Consider the following 24,542-nt stretch of genomic DNA (forward strand, 5'->3'; position numbering starts at 1 on the left):
CATTAGAACAAAAATTATTTGCCATCTTCTCAATTTCCTGTGTTATTTAGACTACTATATAAGCTGAAGTATAACGAACTGTTTGGAAGTAGCCCTGTTCTGCTATATTTTCATTCAGAACAAAAATCTGTTGAAACACTGGTCATGGCAAAGCCCCACACAAAATTACAATGTTTGTGATTCAGGACTGAGAAGAGCTGTTACCAAGACACCCCCTTCTCACAAAGGTAGTATCTGTATGCTCTTCCCACTTGGCTTTTTCCAGTAGGATCCATCTGAATTTCAAAGGCTACAAGACTTTGTATCCTATGTAAAAGGAGCAATGCATTACAATATTCCACACCACTCCCCCCTAAAAAACCCCAAAGGAAAATCAAACACCCATATTTATCAAAGTATGTTTAAGTCATAAACAAAGCCAGAAGCTTACTATGAAGAAGCAGCAATACTTTATATCTTTGTGCCCAAGGATTAGTTTAATATGATTGGAATCAAATCCCCAGAAAGTTATAAACAATTTTATTATGGCAATAACTAGAAAAAAATTACACATGAAAATAACAAATGCAACTTAAGTAAGTGCTCAAACTCTTTATGGTTTTCATTAAAGCTATTTCAAATTCTGAGAAGGTTGAGCTTTTGTACCAATAAAGAAAAAAAAATAATAAATGGCACATTTTAAGACTAACACTACTCCTACCAGTATAAGGTGCATTCCTTCAGGAGAGGGCATTCATCAAACATAGCAACCAAAGGGCATCATATTAATCACATTAAAAAGAAGTTTTCTTCACCCACTATGCACAAGCTTGAATTATGGACATGTGCATAATAAACATATTTGTGGTCCAGGAACACAATGAGACATTGAGCCACAGCTTTATTTCTAAATTTTGAGTGTCTCCATTTGTGCTGTACCTTCTTAAGCAAAAATGATAGGGACAAAAATTTATATTTAGTACGCAGGTGCTGACTAAAGCCTTGTAAAACATCTGGAATACAAGAAGAGAGAGAGACTTCCAAACCATATTGCTCACATGAGTAGCATTAGAAAAGGGGTATCAAAATGCTCTAGCAGACATTCAGCTACTGCTATTGAAACCAATGGAAGAAGCTGTCAGAAGTCTGGGAACATCTAGCTGAGATACAGGACATGAAGGATGACCCTACACTGGTGCTGGGCACCTAAAGGAATAATGCTATCTCCTTCACAGCCTGAATTTGCTTCAAACTAGAAAAGCCAAGTTGCTAGACACAAGATAAATTTCCAATATTTCATTACTATATGTTTTAGTCTATTTGTAGATGTGATGTTGCTGCTGCTGGAAAAAGGAAGGGTGTTTTTGCGAAGAACTAAGAAATCCCAGTCATCTGACTGTCATTTGCTGTTGCAACCAAGAGCTCTGAAGCATGGTTCAAAGACAAAACAGCTTCTCAGTCACTTGCTGACCACATGATGCTGGTTGTTTAAATCCGATGACACTTCAGCAAAATCTTTTTGTGATAGTCTTTGAAGACAAAGAGGAGAAATAAAACCACACCGAAATAAATTCCAGCTCGCAATCAGAGTTTACACTGGCACTTCTCAGAGTTCTTTTAGGCAATGAACACTTGTACTGAAATTCTCCCATTCTGTACAGCACGTAAAGTACGAAAGCTTTCTATTGCTCAGTGGAAATCCTCAGGCAGCATTCCAAACATACTTCACATTCAATAAGAATTGCCAGTCATACTTTTTCTGCATCCACTCCAATTATGAAAAACCTCAGAATAAAGCCAGATAAATTAATCTAACTCGGGGGCTGGGTGGAGCAGGTACAAAGCTAGCACTGAGAAGAAATTCTGATTTCAGAAATCAGTAGAAGTAATTTTTAAAATCATGTTATGAACTTTTTTTTCACTGAAGCATAAAATTCACATGACCTTGAAATGGCAATCATGCCAACCTGCACGACTTTCTATATCAATAGTTTCTATTAAGAGAACTAGTAGTTTATTCTCAAATACCTTTGGGCATGTTAAAGCAAGAGAAGGTACATGGCCAACTCTCTCATAAAGGCAGGTACAACAAACTAGATCTCTGAACAAAAGTGGACATTTTGACTAACTTAAGAAACTGTTCAGACTTATTCTTGGATCTGAACTATAGCTCAGCCACCTACCTAAATGAAAAAATACCAGATGCTTAGGAAAAAAGCAAGGGAATTCTTCCAAACACCCTGATTTTCAGCCCATCAGAGTCTTCTGAAATCTACTTTTCAGTATTTGGAAAATGACGTAACTACAGAAGTATGAGACTATCAGCTCTTGTTCAACCAGAATCAGTCTGAACGGCACTGTCACAATTGCTAGCTCAATGCTAGACTCCAGACTGCAAGAAAGTCTGATGGCACTGTTAAAAAAGCTACTTGAGCTGCATAAAAATATTTTTTAATTGTTCTGCATCTGTCACCTTTCAACGTCACTTAATGTGAAATCCCTTTTGAATCACTGTTGAAACAAAAAAACACCTTTGAAATCCACTCTTTAACCTACTGTAGATATCAGATTTCAAGACACCTTTAGAATAAGGTCTAGCATGATATTTAATTTTAGCACTTCAGTATTATTAAACTTGTCCAAACTAAGCGTTAGTCCCCCCTTCCCTCTCTTCTCCACTGTATGGCCTCCTCCCTCTTTTTTTTAATAGGGACATCCCACAGGCATCTATCAATTAGCAAGTCAGCAAAATAATAATTAAGACGTTCTTATGTTAAGTGTACATTAGTCTAAGATTGCAAGAGAGCTTTTTTTTTTGTGGTCATAACACAGCTACACATGCTGCCGTTTTGCTAATTCTGGAGTATGTGCAGTATCAACAACTGGAAACAGTGTCTTATGTTAACAAAAAAAAAAAGAGAATATTTAATCAATCAGATTAATTGACTGGAATCCCCAAGGAAGCAGCTTGGGGATGAAACAGAAATTTTTATCAGTTCAAAGCCCTGAAGCACAAGTTTTTCCAACATTCACTAATTATATCGTGAGGAAGACCACACTGAAGATCTCAGCTAGACAAAGAGAAGCATGAAATTCTAATTATTCATAAACAAGACAAGCAGAATATAAACAACACAGCAGAAATTGTTTTTAAAAGGCATACATTTTTGAAAGACCTTGAAATGCACTAATATCTTGGAGTTCAGATGTCTCTATTATCCCAGCCATCCAGATGCTACTAGTTATTTCCAAATTTAAAGTGCAACTTCGTGTCTTTGCAACATCAGAAATTCTTAAAAGAAACGAAAATACAGGACTATTCACAAAACGCCTTTAGGTATCTTGGTAAACACATAATTAAGTCTTTCACCTGTCTGCTACCCACAATTCCTTTCAATACTTTCCCACGAGTTCATTAAGTCCTCAAAAGTCGGTGGCTGGTCAGCTTCTCTTTCCCAAAGCCACTTCCACAGGCTACCTCCTTTGTAGAACCCTTCGTGTCTCGACAGCAACACTGACAAGGCACACAAATTATTTTATTCTAAGGCATGTACGCTACTTTTAAAGCTCCAAAGCATTTAAGGCCAGCTATGTGACAACTGTCCCAATACCTGCACTCCTTTTGCTCCCTGAACTTATACCAAACTCAGTATATTTACCCACCTCGTTGGCTAGCCAAAGATTACAGACACCTGGTAACAGGGTAGCGTTAATTATAGGAAGCATTGTATTAGTTGTGCAAGACCTGTGAAACTCAGCCCTATCTTTAGATGCACCAGCAGAAATAACACCCTGGCTCCGCATACCCCATTTCTGACAGTTTTTAGACTTTAAATGTGGCACTCACGGCTTAACACCCCACTCTTTCTCCTAGCACCGATTTATCTCTTAGCAGTGAGCACTGAAGACGCTGCTGAAAATCATTTCTTCCACATTTGGCAAACGCCCGTGACGTTCACAGAGATACTGAAGCTCTATCAAACTATCCCTGTGGGAACAGGGTAACACCGGTTCTGACAGCCCACCTACTCATCCCCCGGCTGCCCCGCTCCTACAGCCTCCCCCAGTCCCACGCAGGTTAGAGAGAGCAAGGAATGACAGCAACAAGGAGCGATGCCAAAAGCCTTTCCTGGCCGCCCAGCGACACCGAGAACCATCAGCGCCCAGCCCAGCGCTCCCACAGACGGCTGCTCCCTCTCCTGGAGCCACCCCCCGGCCCCGAGTCAGGGTTACTTACTGAGTTGCCCGGCCCCGGGCTCCCTGCCACCGGCTCCCCCGAGCCCGCTGCTCCCGCCCAGGCTGCCCAGGGCCCCGCCGGCGGGTGGAGTGCCGCTCTGCCGCTCGAAGTTGCCCGGGTTAGAGAAGAAATCGCGGAGCCGGGGCAGCTCCCGGCCGCTCTCCAGCAGCTCCGTGTGCAGCTCCAGCGCCGTCAGCAGGAACTGGTCCCGCAGCAGCTGCGCCGCTATCGCGTCCATCGGCACCCGCGGCAGGTCCCCTGCCCCCGCGGCGGCATCGCCCGGCGCCGCCGCTCGCAGACCCGGCAGCTCCTCGGGGCTCCCCGCCGCCGGCTCCGGCTGCTGCTGCGGGTACGCCGGCCCGCCCGGCTCGGTGCTGCTGCTGCTGCCGCCGCCGGGCCGGGACTCCTCGGGCTCGTCCTCCTCCGAGTCGCTGAGGAAGGGGTTCACACTGCCGCCCCCGCCGGCCGCCGCCGCCGCCATCTTACAGCCCGGCGCGGCGCGACCGCTGCTAGGGCGCTACCGCAGCAAAGCCTGCGCGGACACGCCGCCACAGAAACGGCTCCTGGCGGGGCCGGGGCCCGAGCCGCTGCCAGGCCCCTGCGATGACGCTTATGATGTTAACGATGCTGCTGCTACTGCGGGCGCTGCCGCCACCTGCGGCCACAGCGACTGCCCGCCGCCGCCTCCTCGGCGGCCTCCCACCCGCCCTGCTGCCGCTTCCGGATCCCCGCTCGCGCGAGAGTTCCCGCGGCCAACCGCGAGCGGCGCCTCGGCACGCGGCCCCGCCCCCTCCGTATTGGGCGGGGCCCGTGGGGAGAGCGACGCTAGGGGGCGTGGTCACGGTTTTAAGGGGCGTGGCTTTGGGGCACGCCCGCGGCGGGGCGCGGGGAGGGGGCAGGGCTTCGTGACGCAGCCGCTTTGGGCGGGGCCGGGGTGGGCGGAAGCGGAAGTGGCTGTGGGTCGCGGCGGGGAAGAGGAGTGAGTTCTGGCGCGTGGGCGCCGAGCGCTTCCTGCGGGGAGGGGGCGGTGGATCCTGGGGCTGCGGCCCCGGGAAAGGGGGTGGGCACGGGCTGCGCCTCTCTGCTTCCATAAAAGCTTTGTCCGCTGCGCAGCCTCCACGGCGTTACCCTAGCCCGTATAGCCTCAGGACGCTGCTAGGAGGGGAGGAATGCAGGGTTCGGCTTGCCCTCAGAGCCTGGGCTGGGGGCTCAGACTCTCGCTGGGTTGCATTGACTGGGCCAGGGTAGGGTTTCCCAGGGAAAGCAGCGCCCTATGAGGGCTTCCGGGCAGATGGACATTGGACTGCTAAAGGAGTGGTGGAGTCACTGTCCCTGGAGGTGCTTAAGCAAAGAGTGGACACAGCACTCTGTGCCATGGTCTAGGTGATATGGGGGTGTTCGGTTGTGGGTTGGAGTCGATGTCATCATCTCAGAGGCCTTTTCCAACCGAGGTGGTTCTGTAACTCTGTGTTTCCAGTGGGTGTGTGAGCCATCTCCCAGCATCAGGTGTTGCTGCAATTAGGAAGGGCGTGAGCACAGGTGGATAGTAAGTTGATGGCCTGTGGGAGAAGGGTTTGGCAAGTCAGGAGGTCTACAGGGATGTTGTGAGCTTATGCTGAGAGAAAATTAGAAGGGCCAAAACCCACCTAAAACTTAATCTGACTACTGCTGTAAAAGGCAACAAAATATATTTGTAGATACATCAGCAGCAAAGGGAGAGCTAAGGAGAGCGTTTATCCTTTATGGAATGCAAGGGGAAACAACGGTAAAGGATGAGGAAAAGGCTGTAGTACGAAGTGTCTTCTTTTTCTCACTCTTTAATGACAAAGCCAGTTACCGTCATGATGCTCCTGAGCCAGATAAAGGGAACAGGGAGTAGGATGATAGTCCTGTTGGGTCAGAGGGCTCATCTGCTGGAGGTTGAGAAGGTTCTGCTGAGGGATCTGGGAGAGCTACAGGCTGCAAGAAAAAACTGTCTGGAAGCTGGCCCAGCAGAAAAGGACCTGGGAGTGCTGATTGACAGTTGCCTGAAGATGAGCCAGCAATGTGCCCAGGTGGCCAAGATGGCCAGTGACATCCTGGCCTGTACGAGCAGCAGTGTGGCCAGCAGTAGCAGGGCACTGATTGTCCCCTGTACTTGGCACTGGTGAGGCTGCACCTCGAATCCTGTGCTCAGTTTTGGGCTGCTCACTACAAGAAGGACATTGAGGTGCTGAAGCTGTCCAGAGAAGGGCAGTGGAGCTGTTGAAGGGTCCAGAACACAAGCCTGATGAGGAATGGCTGAGGGGGCTGGGTGGTTTAGCCTGGAGAAAAGGAAGTTTAGGAGGACCTTCCTGTTCTCTACAACTACCCGAAAGGAGGGTGTAGCAAGGTGGAGATTGGTCTCTTCTCCCAGGTAACAAGTGATGGGAGGGAAAGAAATTACCTCAAGTTGTGCCATTCAAATTTTTCCTAATATGTATAAGATTGGATCTTAGTAAAAATTTGTTCATTGGAAGGGTAGTCAGGCATTGGAACAGGCTGCCCAGGAACATGGTGGGATCACCATCCCTAGAAAGATTCAAAAGACTTGTGAACGTGGCACTTGGAAATGTGTTTTAGCAGTGGACTTGGCAGTGCTGGGTCAACGGTTGGAGTCAATGACCTTGAAAGCCTTTTCCGACCTGAAGGGTTCTGAGTCCATGAAGTTGTGCATCTGGAAGTGTGAAGTTACCACTTTTAAAAAAATGTTGCAAAGTGGCTACTTTGTTCCCTGGCAAAAAAACTTGAAGCTGGAGTGTAGCAGCAGGACAGGTGTGCTACTGAAGGAAGTTCAGCTCACTGGAAACTGCAGAACAGGGCCAGCACCGGTTTCTGTTTCGTTTCTTTGAAAATGTTGTTCCATTCCCACCAAGGGAAGCTCTGTGTAAAGCTGATCCACTGGGACCTGCGTATTGGGGCTGAACTCTTGGTAATAGAATAACTTCTATGTTTAGCAGTGACATGGAGATCTAAAAGGTGGTGTGCTGTAAAAGACTGTGCTTTCCAGTTTTGGATTTGCATAACTTTTCTGTAAATTTTATATTCAATTTAGTGTTCTGTCCTATAATAAACTTTGGATTTTATTACTGCTATATTGTTTTATGTTGTTGATACCCAGAAAAGAGTCTAAGTGGCAGAGCATGAACTGGCTGTAGCATAAAGTAAAATAGCAGTGTGTTGAAAATGCTTTAAAATTCCAGTGGGATCACAATAAAAATAGGGACAAAAACATTTTACTGTTGCTGCTCCTGTGGAATTGAGACCCTTTAACGAAACCTTCTGCTTTTTCTTTTCCTTTCTGGAGAGTTAGAGCGTGTTCAGAGTGAAATTTGTCGAAAGTTGGGTCTGGTGCTTTGCTTCCTTTGGGAAGGAGGGAGAACTCTGCCGGGATCCTGCAGCGGCCTCTGGTGGCGATCCGCGGGGTTTGCAGCGCTTGGGAAGGGACTCCAATCGCTCGCATTTGTCTTTCTCTTCCGAAACTCATTTCTGCCCACTTCTCTGTGCTGTGCCAGTAAGGACAAACTTTTTGCACTCTTCCACGCCGCAAATCAATTTAAAAGCATTTCACTGTCTGAGTGCTTTGGAAGACGTTTGTTTGCATTTGTGAAACTAAATTAAATATTTACAGATGTCGCTCAGTTGTTCCAAAATAATATATGGATAGCTGGGAAAAAGCCGACTTTGCTGAAATGTGTATTCCAGGATTGAAGAGTGTAGATAGAAAAATGTGCTTATAACAATATGCTCAAAACAACTTCTTATATGCCAAAGGGGTATTGTTTTGAGAAACCGGAGAGGAAAACCTGATAAGTGTAGTGCCTCAGAGGATGCGTGGGGCAGAAAACGCTACATGAGTTCTGGAAATGGAGCATTATATAAGTCTACTTGAGGCAGACAGCTGCAAGTTAATTATTCAGTAGTCATTCTGAGAGAGGCAGATTGTTCATTAAGCTGCTTTGTCTCTTACTGGAGTTGCTGTTTCGTTCTAACTTTAAAAGGACTTGAGTACTGTGTCTGAAGAAAAACGTATCTAAATACATCTTGGAAAGCTAAGAGTCCAAAATACATGGGCTTGTACAAAAAAAATCTGAAGAGTTCTTTTTGGAGGAGGTGATGTAAATAATTTTTTTAGTCTATGCATGTTTTGTTTCATGAACTTCTAAATTTATAGTCCTTGAGATGAAAAATGACTTAAAAAAACCCCAGACTGCTTTTACTGAGTTGACTTTGGTAGGAGTGTTAAATCTTGAGCTAATGTCTGAGAGTTTAATGAACTGAAACATATGACCAGTTTCAGGTTCCCTCTGTTGTTTTGTGGGGTCATGAGTGTGTAAAGTGTATTTTATTTTTGCACTACTCTGGTGCCACACCAGCCATTCTCACAGGCAGTGAATACACAGCCTAAGTCAAGCTTTAAGGGGGTTTTTGTTTCAGCTTCCACAGACAAGATTCCTTTCAGTCAAATAAGTTAGTTCTATTAGGTACATACTGGGGCTTTTTTGTGTGCTGAATACTTGAAGTTGATGAATTAATGTGTTCTAGTGGGTCCTACAAAGAAGTAGGGTAGCTTTTTTTATGATTGGAATCCCAATTAGGGCACAGGGATATAACAGAGATCTATCTGAAGCAAATCTGATTTCTACTTTAAAATAATGCTGATCTATGAGTTCTACCAACTCTTGCTTAAGTTTTCTTCTAAAACTGAGCCGTCTGAATCTTTGTCTATATATGTTTATTGAAGTTTAACTTGTGCCTCCTTTCAAAAGAAATTTGAAGGTAATTATGATTTTCATGTTTGTTTTCAGGCCTTAAAAATGAATTTCAGTGGTTTGTTGATGCTAAGCTCTAAAATATTTTGATATTTTGCAGGAGCCAAGTAATGCAAATGGTGAGACTCATAATGTTGGTAGCTTGTGCTTAAAGACCTCTGCCATGTCTCTGAAATTGTATCCGTCCATTCCAGTTTCAAGGGAATGTTTTTTAATGAGAACAGCCTGTATCAGTAGTTAATGCTTACTTGTGCATTACATTCAGATGTAGCTTTACCCAGAGAAACTTACTTTATAAAGGGTTTGTTAAATGGGGATTTTAAGTAAAGGTAGTACAGCAGTGTGGGAAGGGGCACTTGGACATAGTTTCAGCATTAGCAAAAATGTGACAATGACCCATGAAATCATGTGAAGGCCTGACTTAAACAAAACAACCCCCCAAAATCCCCTTGAATTCAAGTTTGGCTGTGTTTTTCTGCCTCCAAAACAGCTATTTTCAAGTGTTACAGTGAACAGTGAGTATTTGGAAGCCTACCATCAGAAAAAGACATCAAACACACTAAGAACCTAAGGAGAATTTTAGAAAACTGGTTCAGGCTTTATGCCGTGTTTTTGTGAGAATGAACATGTAAGGAAAAATTGCTGTTACAGTTGACTGTGGAAATATAAATTGTGAATCAAAGATGTGACCTTTTATGACACTGCAGACATTTGAGTATTGAATTACTTGGGCCTTGTTCACTGTAGCCTGGAAGATGTAGCACATTGTCTGGAGAGTAGGCTGCCCACACGGGTGATGCAGAGACTCTGGGATGGGTGCCTTACCCTGCCTTACCGCGAGGGACAGTGGAGGTAGGGAAGGGAAGCTGCTCTGTGCTTTTGTTGTTTGCTTCATGTTATTCCTCTTCAATTTAGTGTTTGCACAGTTTTTTGAACAAAAAAATCTGCATTTTTTTCCTTATATGGCCTGCTGACTGCAACTAATGTGGGATGCATGCTTTAAAGAACGAGGGAATATGAGGACATGCTTTGAACATGCTGAGTTAGGCCTTTTGTTAGGAGGAGGTGGCATCCTGTACTGTTGCCAACAGAGGTTTGTGTTGGGAATTAAGGAAACTAAACTACAGCCAGGTCATCTTATTTTTCCTGCTATTTTTTTCCCCTTGAGGTTATTTTCAGTTGAATTCTTTCTCTAGAATGCTTAACTATCCAGTTGTACACCTGGCTGTGCCAGCCCAAAGAAGAGATCTGGCCTGGGAATAAGTGGGCAGGAGCAGAGGAAGACAGGGCAGCTCTCTGCAGCTGTACTGGCTTGGTTTTTCTTGCAGTATTTGTAACTGTGAAAGCCTCTTTCTTATTCTGCTAACTGCTACCCTCATGACTGCTGTTTTTTGTATAAAATACCTAATAAAATAGATTTGCCTTGCTGGTCCCAAGGTGCGGAGAGCCGGGCTGCAAGGATAGTGCAGGAGGCAATCTTCCCCCATGACTTGCAGCTGTACTGATTACCAAGGAGTGGAAGCACCTGTGCCTGCCCAGTCAGTCGGGGGATATAAAGGGCTGGGTTCTCTGGCCGTAGCTCCAGGCACTTGGAGCTGGAGACCCAGGGGCTGCTGCAGTAAGAGCAGGAGGCTGCTGGCTGTGCTGTGAGCAGGTAAGGGATGTGTGCTCGTGTGAGGGACAGTCAGGGTTAGGTGGCTGGGAAAGGGACAGCTTGGGGTGAGGCAGTCATGCAGAATGAAAGAAGGAGAACAGAGCTATGTGGAACTACCTGTAAGAAAAGGAATCAGTACTGTGGGAAGCTGCCAATAAGAGAAGGAGTCAGAGTTATCAGAGAGAGGTCTATGAACGAAGGAGTCAGAGAGAAAGGTCTGTAAAAAAAGGCACGGAGAGTTTATGAATAGAGGACTGGTGGGAATGCCAGTTAAAGGGCTGGTAGTCTCAGTCTTAACAGTGGCACAAAGTATTTCGAAAAATATGCTTTTATTTACAAGAGAGTTTCTATAGGTGGCAGGGTCCAAGTGAATAACTGACCCACGGATCAGCTTAATCTCAAATCTGAGAACTGGAGAGTTGTTGCCTATCTGTGTTCTCCAGGTTTGTGAGCTTCTCCCTAGAACTTTTGGTTTTGAGCTCTTTTTTTCTCTACAGTGAATCTGTTCTTGTTAATTTGCCGAAAGAGTTTGAGTGCTGGGGAGGTATAATTTTAAATCAGCAGTTCCCCATATTCAAAGAAGGAGAATACTGGTTGTTTTCAGGAATAATTTTTTGTCTCCATTAATTATTAGAGTGAGTCAGCGGCTGAAAAATAAAGGTCTGTTATACAAATGAAAAGTGGCTTGGCTTTATAATAAAAACAAATATAAGCTCACAAGAGTTCAGCAGAGAATGTTTTCAAGTTGATGTATCGTAAATGCTAATGAATGTTAACTACTTGGTTAGTCGTGGCTGATGTAGGACCACAGAGAACTTTGTTCTGAAGTGAATGTCAGTATTTCAGGCTGCAGTAATTGATAAGTTCTGTGGTTTTTGACTCTTATGGGAGCTTGGGGAAATGCTTCCTTTGTGAACAGCTTGCAAGTATGGCTGCTGGTGGAAGAGTTAAAGGGAAGGCAATTCCTTTGCATAAGGATTTCTTACTGGATCTCAAAGTATCCTTGCCCAAATACTGTGTATGCTTACATTAACACTCGATGCCCTTTTAAAGGGGGTATAATCCATCATTTTTAGCATTTTTCTACACTTCGCAATTTGCCTGTTGCAATTCTTTAGAAACTGGAAGGGTGGATTCGCCAGGTTTGTTCATGTGCCGCGGTGCAGGACCCTGGAGAGCGCCCGGCGGTGGGCGGAGAGGAGAGGGCACTCCCCCCACCCCTTCCGCGGGGCGGAATTTTACATGGGGAAAAATCGGCGTTTTCCATGGGTAAAATGTAGATTATGCTAGCCCGTTGAATAGTTTTCAGCTACACATTATAGTCAACTTGCTAGCATAACTAAGGAGAACTTTTGAACCTAAAAAATTCTGGAGTATTTTTTTTTTTAAGAAAAAAACCCCCAAACTTTTGAAGAGGTAGCAAACTATAAATTGATTATTTGACTTCTTTATGCCTTTTGTGAAAGTATTACTGTATGCTTGGAAGGTTGTCTTTTTTTTTTCCTTCAAACTGCAGCTATTGGTAAATTTGCTTTCAGAGGCCTATGTATGACAGTCAACAGATGTGCTTGTTGTTGTATGACAATTCTTGTTTATTTGTAATGGTTGCTCTCAATAAGAAAATGTAACTTAATAGAAGGAAAAACAACTTCTGCCAACTTTTTTAAGCCTTCCTTATTCATACTAGCTTCTGTAGAACATATGTCAAGCTTGTGGTTTTTTTTTGTTAAAGGGTATTTTTTGTCCTCTGTGTGTACATAAAACACATTTGCAAACTAGTTTTACAACAGTGCAGCTGAATATTCTGTTTTTCCCATCCTCATCCCTGTGTGGTCTACATTAATATTTGTTGTATGATTTTAAAGTGTGATCCTTGCCCCTTTTGTTGTTCAAGGGCAGAACTGTCATGCTTGTATTGGTACTTCTGCTTTATTGTGTAGTTTTATTGCAAATGACTTTAAAAATACCTTCGGGGGTCTTCAGCCTTGGTTTGGGAGGGAGGGCTCCAGTAAGACAGAAGACTGCTGTGGCAAGCTGCCTTCCATGTACTTGGGTTCTCTTAAGTGCCACTTGTCCTTTTACCCTGGCCTGTGAAATCTGGTGTTTTATTAGGCACTCTCAGGCTGATGTTTTTTCCCCAGAAGTGTTCCATAAAACTTTTAATATGAAGAATCTGTCTACAAAATCTCCAAGTGGCTTAAGAAGAATTATAGGAAAAAGCTTTTTTTTTTTGTTTTATTCAAGAATGCAGAAGTCTGAGGGAATCTGCTAATTTTGGTGGTACAAAAAAATTAAACAGTCCATGTTGAGATGAAAATATGCAGTGTAACGATGGTGTTTGAAGAAGACTTGCTGATAGAGTACTGCTGAATGACTTAGAAATCAAGATATAGGCAAGAGGATTTGAAGATACTTCCTGAGACCAGGCATAGGTCCTCCAAATGCTGTTGACCTGTGAAATAATTCACAGCAAGATCACTCAGGATTTCTTCTTGTTGGGCTTTGTTTTTTCTGAGTTCTGAATTTTTAGCTGCAAGCATCCTGAGTAGATGTAATGCTAAATTTCTATTCCATGTTTTGCCTTCACTTGGCTAACAAGTGGTAATGAAGGATGATGTTCTGTTTTCTCTTTCATGCCTCAAAAGGGTAATTGTTTCTTAATGAAGTGCTCTTGTTTTCCTTATCACTGCTATCCCATTGTCAGTGTTGTTATCAGGTATGGTTTTTTTCCTGGTTTAAAGATAATTCAGAGGAAATTGCATGGGCTGACACTGGAGTGACTGATTTGCAGTATGTTCATCTATTGGAACACTTGATGTTTCGTTGATGCTTTGTAGGCCATAGTCAAACTTCTCCCTGAGAAATTCTGGCAAAAGAGACTTTTCTAGGAAGGCAGGGTAATTTTGATTATCAAGTGATGTTAAAAAGAAAATTAAGTAGTCTTTGAGCTCTTTGCCTCGGGTTTGGATGTGCTTTACTGAACTACATTTAAAATTTAAAACAGTTGTCATTTGTTATTATAATCCCTAAAATGCTCAGTGAAGATGTTGAACATTAAATAATTTTAAACAGATGGTTCGAATTACAAAAGCCACTTCAGTGCCAGAGCAAGTGGAAATACTGTAGTCACAGTTTCATTGTCTGGCAGAGTATGTAATGCTTCAATAGAAAAAGAAAATGAAAATTTGGGAAAGAGGAAGAGGAAATTTATCATTTTTCCACTTCATATATGATGAAGTCAAGATGAGGATTTAGGATTTCCTATGTGTGAGTAGTGGGTGAAAATATGAGTTAATCAGAATTGGCTGGTAGGTCTCTTCTATAAATTACAACCTTGTGCAGTCAATGGGTGTGGGCTGTGACAGCAGGAATGACTTGAGTGCATTTCCTGACTAGTGTAGCTCTTTAAAAATCTGAAGTAGTAGAAGAGTAGGGTAGGGACTGCTAACACCATCTTAGATGTTGTAGACCTGTCATATTATGCAAAGTACTGTCAGACCACCCAACTTCAATTTGCTCCTCTGCCCTAAGGAAAAGGATCATTTTTTATGTGTGGACAAATTGTACAGTCACAGCTTTGACAGTTAAATTACAACATACAAAACACTGTTTAGTTGAAAAATATTAGTCAGCCAGAAGCACAGCAGCCATTCTTGGTCTATTTCTTTTTCCCGTAAAAGATACTTACCAAGGCCATTGATGCTTATTGAAAATGCATTTCCAATGGATTTTCTTCATTTTAATCAACAGACTTGACAGTATTAGTGAAGCACGGTCCCTCTAAAAGAAATTGCTAATGTACCTTGAGGTCCTTTTTTTGACACTTCATTGTCCTTAAGAAAATATTCCTGCCATTGAGGCTTATTCCATGCAGTATTTTGTGCATGTTTTATTGCATATTTGGAGAAAGAAAAATATAACAGGGAAATGTTACATTTTGTATGAAGAACCTAGACTGTGTTGCAGTAAAAGTATTGTTTTCTTTGCCTTATAAATAATGCTGAGAGATTATAACTTCAGAGGCAATGCAACTTAGCATTCATTTTCCCCAAGTCATCTACATCTGTGTTGAATTATGTCAGCCTTCCTGTTAATTGTTGAGAGACCTGGTCCAGCCTGGTGCTGTGGATGTAGCTTTTATGGCATCAAAAAGAAGGTTGAAAAAACACAGTGAACAAATTACAGAGGAACTTGAAAAGAGGGAAAAGCTCATGTGAAGAAGGTTTGGGTGGCTCATTGCAACTGTCTTGCTCCCCTGCCACCTTCACAGTATGGGTGTTTTAGTCTTTGCACTGACGTGGCTGCTGGTGAGGAACTTGTGGCTAATAGCAGGATTTTTTTGGTATTGTTTTGATAGGTGTGAATAGAAAGAAAGAAAAGATCTCTTCATCCCATTTGCCACCAGCTGGGAGTTTAACTTTCTCCCTGAGAATTCAGAGTGAGGGAAGAGAACTACCAAAAAAACCTTCTCTAATCTCCATGTATCACTTTATTCCGGAAAAGTAATAAATTGCAGTCAGAAGCTCCTTAGTGCTTTTCTTTCTTTAATCTCTTAGGCTTTAGGAAAGTGTCTCCTGGTGCTTTCTTGCTATCTCTCAGATGATCGCAGCCATCATCTTTTCACTCTCTCCTCTGCTTGTATACACCATCCAAAGAAGTGAGAAACTCTGAGGTCTCCTGGAGCCCCTTGCATCACCTTGCCACTGCTCATTTTCTACTTGCTCTGTTGATGTAAGCAACTTGCATGTAATAGACAGTGAGTAGCTTAGTGCATCTTTAGTACTTTCCTGTTAAGGATCTGAAAAGGGTCTTTGTTTAAGAATCCAGGCCGGCTTTGTGATTTTTGCCTCCAAATTCTTTGAACAAAAATATTATATTGGCGTTTAAGGTCTGATATACTTGGGGTTGGGCAGTGTTGTTATCGGCTCTGTATAGTTTAGGAGATGGTGACAGAAGGGGGAAAGCATAGAAAAAAAGGAATAAATTGGAGTCTGATACATAGCTTACTAGTTGGGCTGAGTCTATAGAAGAGGTGATTTGGCTGTCTGAACTGTATTAGGATTCCAGGATTCTATTGTAACAAGTGATATGTTTGGGTGGGCAGTAAGAAATGACACGTGCCAAATAGGTTGCAACATGCATCTCTTACCTACAAGACTCAGAACATCTTTCTTTCCTCTTGGTGGGATAGGCAATGACTTAACAGAATAAAGTAATGCAGTCAGAATTTGAGCAAAGCTTGTGTTTTGCTCTGTGATAGTAAGGCCTATGGAAGGTACTGCACTAACAGATTGCCTGAGAAAGTATCACAGGACATAAAAATATTGAGATATCCTTGGCTCAAGTTTTCTTGACAGAAAGATATAAGATGTGACAGTTTGTTTATCCACATTTTGGATGGCCAGGCACCTGAGGGCAGAGATGTTTTGGCACTAGTTGTAAATACTTGGATGTGGGTCCTCATCCTCAAAAGTGTTTATGCTTAGTACATTTCTATTTTTCTTCTCTTGACAGGCTGTGCCTTTGGTTTTTGTTACAAGCTAGTGCTTAATCCAGGTTCTTCTTTTATCCTGGTTATTTTTTCCTTGTGAGGAAGAAATTGTTATTGAAATCGTTAACCTTGTTGTTTCCACACTTTTCGAGCTGTCTTGAATAGTCGAGCACCAGGCTCTATAGAGAAATTTGCATTCAGCTGAATGCAATTAGGAGCTTTCCAAAGCTTCTGTACCTGTGGGAAAGTATTTGTAAGCTTGAGGACAGAATATTTTTCATCGATGTTGTGTCACAGTGATGGCACACAAAGTCCTGTATTCAAGGAGCAGTGTAAGCTAAGGTAAAGGCAGAAGAAGTGGCAGGAGCCACCTATATGGGAGCTGCCTATATGAAAACCATGGGATGATGTTGAGCAGTTGGCTTTGTTGGGCCCAGAAAAGTGGTTTAGATTCATGTAGTCAAACTGTGGTTGAAAAAGAAAGTATCCTTATCTTTTTTCTTTTCTCGCTAATTCTGTAGATCCTATAGTCTAAGCATTAAATTTGAATTGTGTTGATTGAGCTCTTTTTTTCTGTGAGTGAAGACTAAGGCCTGGGGGGAATTTAAAGCAAAGAGAACAAGCTAGTGCAGGAAACCGATTAGGTTACTAATACTTTAATTAGAAGAACATAGAATATGTTAAGCTGTAGAATTGTAGCACTGGGAGCATGCAACAAGTATCTGATAAAAGTAACTGCTTTGTTCAGTAGGGTGTTTAGTCTCATCAGTTTAAGGCGTGAGTAGTTCATGTTCTCTTATCAAGCACAACTGCTTTTTCAAAAGAAAAACCCCTGTGGAGAATAAAACTGATTGAATAAAATGAGCTCTGGCACTGAACTTAGTGGTATTTCTGTGATTGAGATTTCATGTATTTAAATTGATGCAGGAACTCTGAATACTTAAAAATAAACTGATATTTACAGATATTCCAAATCTCTTGGAATCTCACTTGTAGATGTAAAAGTTTGTAAGTTCCTGATTAACAAAAAGGTTTTGTTCATTTAAATGTAACTACTACATGTCTCTTTGAAATGTTGTCTTTTGTTATCTCAATTTTTTCTGTAGTTTTCTCTCCAAATAGCTCAAATGAGAAATTGCTATAGTAATGATTCAGATTAGAATTGGAGTTGTTGGATCTGTGTTTCAGTAAGGAAAATGGGTGAAATTGGAAGCTATGTTTAAGTTGCATGCAGATCTGAATTTTCTTTGGGCTAGAAATACTGTGTATTATCTTGTGGGTTTTTTTGTGTGTATCTTTTTCCTCTGGTTTTCCTGGCCCTTTAAGTTTTTTTGTTTTAAAAAACATCTTTCAGAGTTTTGATCAGAATTAAGGTTATTTGATAGTGAAGCCTTTTATACTTATTTGGTAAGAGTGGTAGATTTACCATATGGTAGCTGCCTGTGTCTTTCAGCTACTGGAATTCTGAGAGTAAAAAGATAAGCTAATATATATATCTTGTCATTTAGAAGCACTAACTAGATTCCTAAACTGTTTCTTTTAGAGAAAGGTGTATATTTACATAGGTAGTCTGAACCTTCCAGGCTGCTAAGAACGTCTGTTTCTTGACTGGTGACTAGAGGTGATGTTTGGCTAAGGTGGATAATTAGCTAATATTTAAATAACTAAGAAGCTTAGGCAGCGCTAATAGTCCTTTGTCAGAACTGAGCCTTGTTCAGGCTCAGGTCCCACACTTACCTCAGCCAATATTCATATTTGCTTCCAGGAGGCATCACATGAACCACACAGCACACTTGGCAAATGTGGACAGTTTCCAGTGTACCTGTTATTAAGCATATTCGTATATCTAACATGACATCAGAGGATGACAGGGAAGGAAAAAAAATCAGAGAGGGAATATAATAATTTCTGAAACATTATTCTTCAGCTATTGTGCTTTTGCTACTTATTTTAGAAGAGGAATAGCATTCTGTGCTCAGCACAGCATCTTTGTTCTTTTAAAAGAAGGTTTCAGTTTCTAGGCAGAGTATAATAGGCCTAGATTTGATGGCAAACTTGGAGGGAAAACAGCAGTTTTGGATGGATTTTTATTATGGGATGGCTTTCTCTTAGCTGTCTGGCTTGCATTTGCCTGAACAGACTTCAACTCTGTTGTGCGACTAGCCAGTAGAGGGTAGTATGTTCATGGAGATATTGCCTTGTCTGAATCTTCTGTCACAGATGTAGCTCGCAAAACAAACTGACTTGATTCAGTGGTCTTTTGAAGCCATCTGATAAACCCCTAAGCACCAGAGATGAGTTGCTGAGACATAATGGATATCTGACAGTCTGAATTAGTCATGCAGTGGCTCTGGCCAGGACTTCTGGGAGAAAAAAAAGCTTGTTGGAAGCAGGAATTGATTATGGATTATGGGGATGTCTGTGGTTGTTGCTCCCATTCTGTAACAAATGAAATAAATATTCTGATAAGTCTCATCTGCCTAACTTTATTTTTTTCTCTCTTAGTGTTGTACTTTGCCATTGCCAGCTGGCTGCTGCCATGGGTATACCAGTCTTCATACTTGCGGGGATCCTTGTGCATTGTGTGTTCTTGGTCTCCATTTTTGACATCTACTTCAGCTCTCCCCTTGTCCATGGAATGACTCCTCAGCAGACTCCACTGCCACCTCCGGCAAAACGTCTCGTGCTTTTTGTTGCTGATGGTCTGCGAGCAGATTCTCTGTATGAATTGGACAGCAGCGGCACACCCCGGGCACCTTACCTGCGGTAAGTCCAAAACTCTGCTGAGCTACAAGGTTTTGCTTCTAGATGCAGCTCTATACAATGTTGAGAAGAGAACAAGAACAACAACTGTGATGGCTTGAGTAGTGCCTTCCTTCTGCCTTTGAAGTAATGAAGTTTGCAGAGTTACACTGTGCAGAAATGTGTGAGTTTGGGTTGGTGTCCCTTGTCAGGAAAGCTGTTAAAACTAGGACAGTCTAAATTTGGTCCATATTGTCCCCTGAACTCTACAAATAGCCAGTAACTGAGAGAGGAGTGAACTTTCTCTGTTCACATCAGCATGGTATCAATTCTGAAGCCTGGCAGTTGCTAATTTAAACTGCTTCCTGGATGCTCAGTTTAAGAATAGTGGTACATTAACTTGCTTGTCTTCTAATTCTAAGCTAGTGACTAAACTTTTTAAGGAGTGATTAAAAGAGATGTCCTGAATGGATCTAACAGCAGGCTGCCACTTCCTCTTCATTCCACCCTTCCTGCATGCATGACCCTGCTGCTTCCCTTGTGCTCTCGACAATGTGTGTCTAATTACTTAAAGGAATTATTTAGTTCAAGGCTGTGATAAAGTAATCCTGCTAACAAAGTGTTAAAAGTCATCCTTGTGTGCTTAGAACTAATTTTCGTTAACTTTCCCTGTCTCCTTATATCTAGATAATTATTTGAGCATAAGACAATTTCCTAGACTGAAAAAAAGACAGGATTAAATGAGACTACTTTTCTGTGATGATGGAATTGGTCTGGCTTGAATATCAGAGGAAACCCAAATAATCAGTCATCACAAGCTCTGAGGGCTTATGCAGTCCACAGCTGCAAAAGTAATACAGAAATGTGAGGAGCCCTTGCTACAGCGCTTGCCAGCTCATATGGACTTACTTGTACCTACTTGTGCTGCTGTTACTGTTTTTATAAGGTGCTGTCTGCCACTGGCAGGTATTTGCCACATCTGTGTGAGTTTGCCATGTCTCTTCTAGCCGTGGACTTCACACTTACTCCAGAGCAGTTCATTTTCTTAGCAGTGAAACTTGGTCTTTTGCCCCACCAACCAACACCATCAAGGTGTGAATGCTGTAATGGCCCCATCACTAGGAGCAGGGGTGAGTAGCGGCCAGGAACAAATTGTAATGTTATATTATAGGATTTTTTTACCAAGTGATTTAAGTTTTTTAAGTTTCAGCTACTCAGTATTATCATACTTATCTAGAAAAAAAGTTAAACCATGTATTAGCTTGTCTTCTGCTGGAAAATTGGCACTTTTGCTTTCTCTGCTTTACCTTGTTTGTGGAGTGAGGGAGCTTTCTATTTCAAAATGTCTAGAAGTAAAGCATTGTCACTAGTGCTGCAAGTACATGGGTGAATGGAGGGGAAGAACTGCCTTGTTCTAAGCAAAGATGCTGGTAGGTTGCTGAGTGCAGGAAAATGCCAGTAGAGGTGCAAACTGCCATCTGTATTTCTCTTGTTCTGCGTTGTAGTACATACATGTGTGAGCGTGTATATGTGACAGATGATGAAAAGAGAGAAACATGCAGCATACTGTGCCTTTTGAAATGTGGAGGATCAGAAAGCCCAGAGCGTGTCTTCAGATCTATTACACGAGCTGCCACAATTTTGAAGCGACAGGTTCAGTGTTTTGTTCCTGAGCCTTTGAGCTACACAACTTCCATAAGTTAACCTTATAAACAGGCTGACAAGATCACGTGCTAGTTTCTGGAAGTGTTTCCTTTTTTAGTCTGCCAAGTTATTGCTGTCTGAACGTTCCTTTTTCAATAATACTAACTCAAGTATATGCAATTTAATATAAAGTTTACTTTTTTGCATTTCGTTCCTAAGTTCCACGTGTTCAGCTCCTTATCCACTTTATAGTAGTGGTAACATAGCCAAATTATTAGTCTTATCCAAGTGGAGTATCTTGAACTGCTGCATTGTTAATGAGAAAAGATTGTCTTTAAATGAGCAAGAGCCATTCTTGTAGCAATGCGCTGTTAAAAGAAGCAAAGTTTTAGTGGTATGTGGAATTAAAAATAAATATCCATTAGGCTTGAAGCAGATTGTTGGATAATACATGTGCGCCAAGTACCTAGTCTTCCACAATATTCTTGAAAAATCTGATTTTCAACAGTGTTCTTATGGCTGGAGGGGGCCAGTAAATGATCTGAATTGCTGCAATGTGATTTTGGGGAACATGTTTTCTTCCTTGCCTGTCATGTTTCAGCCATATTACTCTATCATATTAATACTTACCGTTGTTATTATGGGTAGCCAATGTTTCTACTGTCGAATAGAAATTAATTTTTTTCAGTGGTTCTTCTGAGTGAAAGGCACTGAAGTAATTCAAAGTATCTAAATGAATTTTGAGTAGGTAAATGACAAATTTATCTCACTTTTTTCTGCCTGGTATGTGTTATTGTTGACTTCAGATCCTGAAGTCATCCTATTGTTGACAAGCAAAGGTAAAGAATTACTTTCCAATTCAATAGAAATCAAATTCTAATTAAATCAATTTTCTACCTATTGTTACAATGAAGTCTGAGAAGAGCTGCAAGTATTTTATTTTCGTTTTTAATCTTTCATGAATGTTAGTGCAATACATCCTGATCAGTCTGTAGTGAGAAAAATAAGAAACCACTTTGACTAATACATAAATCCTTTTTTCTAATTACTCTTCTCAGCACAACTTGCATTGTCTCCTAGCTGAGATGAGAGTAGGAATAATGTATTAGAGTGCTATGTCTCTATGTACTTTTATATTCCTCACTGTAGTAGTTGGGCTATTCCAAGTAGTTCTGTGAGCTTTCAAGTAAGTCTGAGGATGTGAGGTTTAAGGTGAGTTTAAAAAAAAAACCCAACAAACAAATGGTGAATACTGCAAGCTTAGAGTGGAGCCTGAAATTTTAGAGTGTTTAAAGGCATCAACTTAGAATTTATTTGGATTAAAACACAGAAACATAACAAATTTGGCAGCTTTTATCATGAACAACAAAATTTTAATTTCCTGGTAACTTGACTGTTAAAAACTACTTTGAATTTGTTTAGAAGATTGTGCTATTTTTTCCTAAAAATCAGTATAAGAGATGTCTTGTTGTGTTTTGTTTTCTTCCCTTGCTCTGACCGTGAGCAGTGAATCTTTCTGTTCTTCCAGAAGATGGAGACAAGAAAACAGCATATGGTAACACTCACCTCTTGCCTCCTGACAGGCTCCAGCTGTACAGAGCTTCGGCAGAGGAGAATAGTTTGAGGCTGTTTCTTATGCTTGGGCTTTGTCCTCTGCTTTCTTTGCTTTTCATCTGTTCTAATTATTTACTGTATATGCATAAACCCCAGACATTTGATGTGTTGCTGTGTATGTGGTGAGAATGTATTCTCCTTCACTTCAGTGTAATTGCAAAAGATTCAAGGTTTACTTAAATTTTCTCCTTGTTGCCAAGATTCTTTGCACCTTAGATTTGTGTGGCTGGAGTTCTCATGGTGTTGCTTCCAAGATTCAGCACAGATAAAGGCAGACATGGTCACAAGAGCTAATTATAATTGAGTGTATTTAAAGAATAAGATAAGATCAAACTAGACACTTTCAGGCTAAATGGAAAGAACAAAAGAGTAACATCAGGCAGAAACAATCTGTTGTGGGGGGAAAAAAAGCTATAGAGGAAAGCAGTAGGAAAAAAAAAGTACATTAATTTAAAGTATATTAGGAGACCAGCTGAAGTCATCTGTTTGCAGTGCTGATGGGCCACGATAGTAATGTTCTCTGTGTGGTGTTGTAATATAGAACTACTTGCAGGTTAATGTTCTGCTTGTTTTACTGCATAGCGTGTGGTAGTAAAAATCTGTTTTAGTCTGGGTTTGGGGCTTTTTTTTTTTTTTTTTTTTGTGTTTCCTGCCTCACATCTACCTGTCACTCTTTTTTTGTCTGCAATTTGTTGTGCTTTGACAAGTCATGAATGTTAACTGCCTTGAATCCTTTTCTCAGGAGTATTTTAAAGAATAATGGCAGCTGGGGAATCTCTCACACCCGGGTCCCCACAGAATCCAGGCCAGGGCACGTTGCACTTATAGCTGGGTTTTATGAAGATGTCAGTGCAGTTGCTAAAGGTAGGCTGGTCCTAAAGCTTTGAATGTTGTCCTCCAAAGTATAGTGTTTTAGTGATGTGGTGGGTTTCTGGATGATTATTGATAAATGCAATTTTAGTTTGTATGCCAAGAGGATATGGAAAATAGTAATTTTGGATGGATTTCCCACTCTAAATATTGATAGCTAGGAAAATAGCTTACATAAACTAATATTTTTTAATATGGTTGAATTTAGCAGCTTGAACCTAAAAGCAGAAGTATCTTATAGCCTCGCCTCTTCATGTAACAGAATTTTCAATTGTTATTTGGGATGCACTAGGATATGGCTAAGTAGATGTTACAAACAACCAATGAACTTCAGTGTCTCAGCTGAACAATTGCTAGCTTGAGCTGGAGAATCAGGAGCAAAATAAAGTAAAAGCCCCAAGCTTTGTTTTGTCCAGAGCTGTTATGGAGTGTTTGGGGCTTATTTATGCTGAACAACCCATTGCATTGCTGACTTGGTCTTTTGTGCTACTCTGCCTTCCCTCAGGCTTCCAGGCTGAACACTAGTCACGTGTGTTGGTTTTGGACAGGGAAGGTGAGAGGAATTACTTGGTCTTGTCAGTGTTCCTAATGAAAAGGTTCTTCCTTCTGAAAACCACTACAAATGCAGGATTGGCAGGGATGCCTAGTTAAGAGCATCTGCATGTTTCTGTCAAGTGCCTTTTCATGGAAACAGAAAATCTTGAAGGTTTTATTGTAAGGAACTGCAACATGACTTCTGGAAATGTGTGTATCTTATTGCCTGAAATGCCAAAAACGGAGTTGAGGCAATAGGAGATGCAGAATTCAGGAAAATGCTTGCTGTTAGAAGGTAAACCAGCAGAAATTCTGGTTGAAACCTGCATAATGAGATTGGCCTAGGTTTTCAGCTCACTTCTTAATGAATGGGGGAGTCATTATAATAGATGTTTAAATGGAATTAAAATCAGGGTGCATAAATTGGAGTTCATTGTGAAATAGTATAAGGGCAACCTATAAAAAAACCCCCGCAACATTTTGCATGGAGTAGTGATTTTTAGCAGTCAATGAGATCTTCTGGCAATGCCATTTAAATGCAGATGTGTTTGTTTAACAGGATGGAAGGAGAATCCAGTGGAATTTGATTCTGTTTTCAATGAAAGTAAATATACCTGGAGCTGGGGAAGCCCAGATATTTTGCCAATGTTTGCAAAAGGTAAGACTTAATTTTATTAATCTTTAACATGTAGTTATCAGGTAGTAGAATATAGCCACTTAGCATTTTTTGAATTAGAGAAAAAGGTGAAAAGAGTATTTTCAGTTTGTGTATTTCTGAATACTTGATTTCTAGTTTGTGCAATGAAGATGGGGTGGAGGAAAAGAAGCAAGCTTTTGATGAGGCTATCACTTTTTATTACTCATTCATTTAAATAGGTTAATTCTGTCAGTATACTAAAGGAATATGCCTTTAGTTATAAGGACATAGCATTTTTTTCCTTTGAGGTTTAAAATGCTAGTTTTGCAAACCTGCAGCTGTGTTTTTTC

General features: G+C 41.4%; 2 protein-coding genes across 7 annotated transcripts in view; one reads left to right on the forward strand and one right to left on the reverse strand.

The window, feature by feature from the left end:
- Positions 1 to 4,712, reverse strand: part of RELCH (RAB11 binding and LisH domain, coiled-coil and HEAT repeat containing) — a 74,961-nt gene extending 70,249 nt beyond the window's left edge. For 3 of the 4 annotated variants that reach the window (XM_088170453.1, XM_014872422.2, XM_088170461.1), the window contains exon 1: positions 4,217 to 4,712. In XM_088170453.1, coding sequence (XP_088026579.1) covers positions 4,217 to 4,697 — 481 coding nt within the window. In that variant the 5' untranslated portion in view covers positions 4,698 to 4,712. Of the gene's footprint in view, positions 1 to 3,826; positions 3,915 to 4,216 lie in introns of those variants that run through there. The other variant, XM_088170458.1, reaches the window with a different exon arrangement.
- Positions 4,713 to 5,145: 433 nt separating this feature from the next.
- Positions 5,146 to 24,542, forward strand: part of PIGN (phosphatidylinositol glycan anchor biosynthesis class N) — a 98,636-nt gene continuing 79,239 nt past the window's right edge. For 2 of the 3 annotated variants that reach the window (XM_014872420.2, XM_088170480.1), the window contains exons 1-4: positions 5,146 to 5,195; positions 18,657 to 18,917; positions 22,894 to 23,015; positions 24,115 to 24,213. In XM_014872420.2, the coding sequence (XP_014727906.2) occupies positions 18,691 to 18,917; positions 22,894 to 23,015; positions 24,115 to 24,213 (448 nt within the window). In that variant the 5' untranslated portion in view covers positions 5,146 to 5,195; positions 18,657 to 18,690. Of the gene's footprint in view, positions 5,196 to 7,541; positions 7,749 to 18,656; positions 18,918 to 22,893; positions 23,016 to 24,114; positions 24,214 to 24,542 lie in introns of all 3 variants that reach the window. The other variant, XM_088170471.1, reaches the window with a different exon arrangement.

This window comes from Sturnus vulgaris, chromosome 1 (assembly GCF_052056855.1).
Source record: "Sturnus vulgaris isolate bStuVul1 chromosome 1, bStuVul1.hap1, whole genome shotgun sequence".
NCBI lineage: Eukaryota > Metazoa > Chordata > Aves > Passeriformes > Sturnidae > Sturnus > Sturnus vulgaris.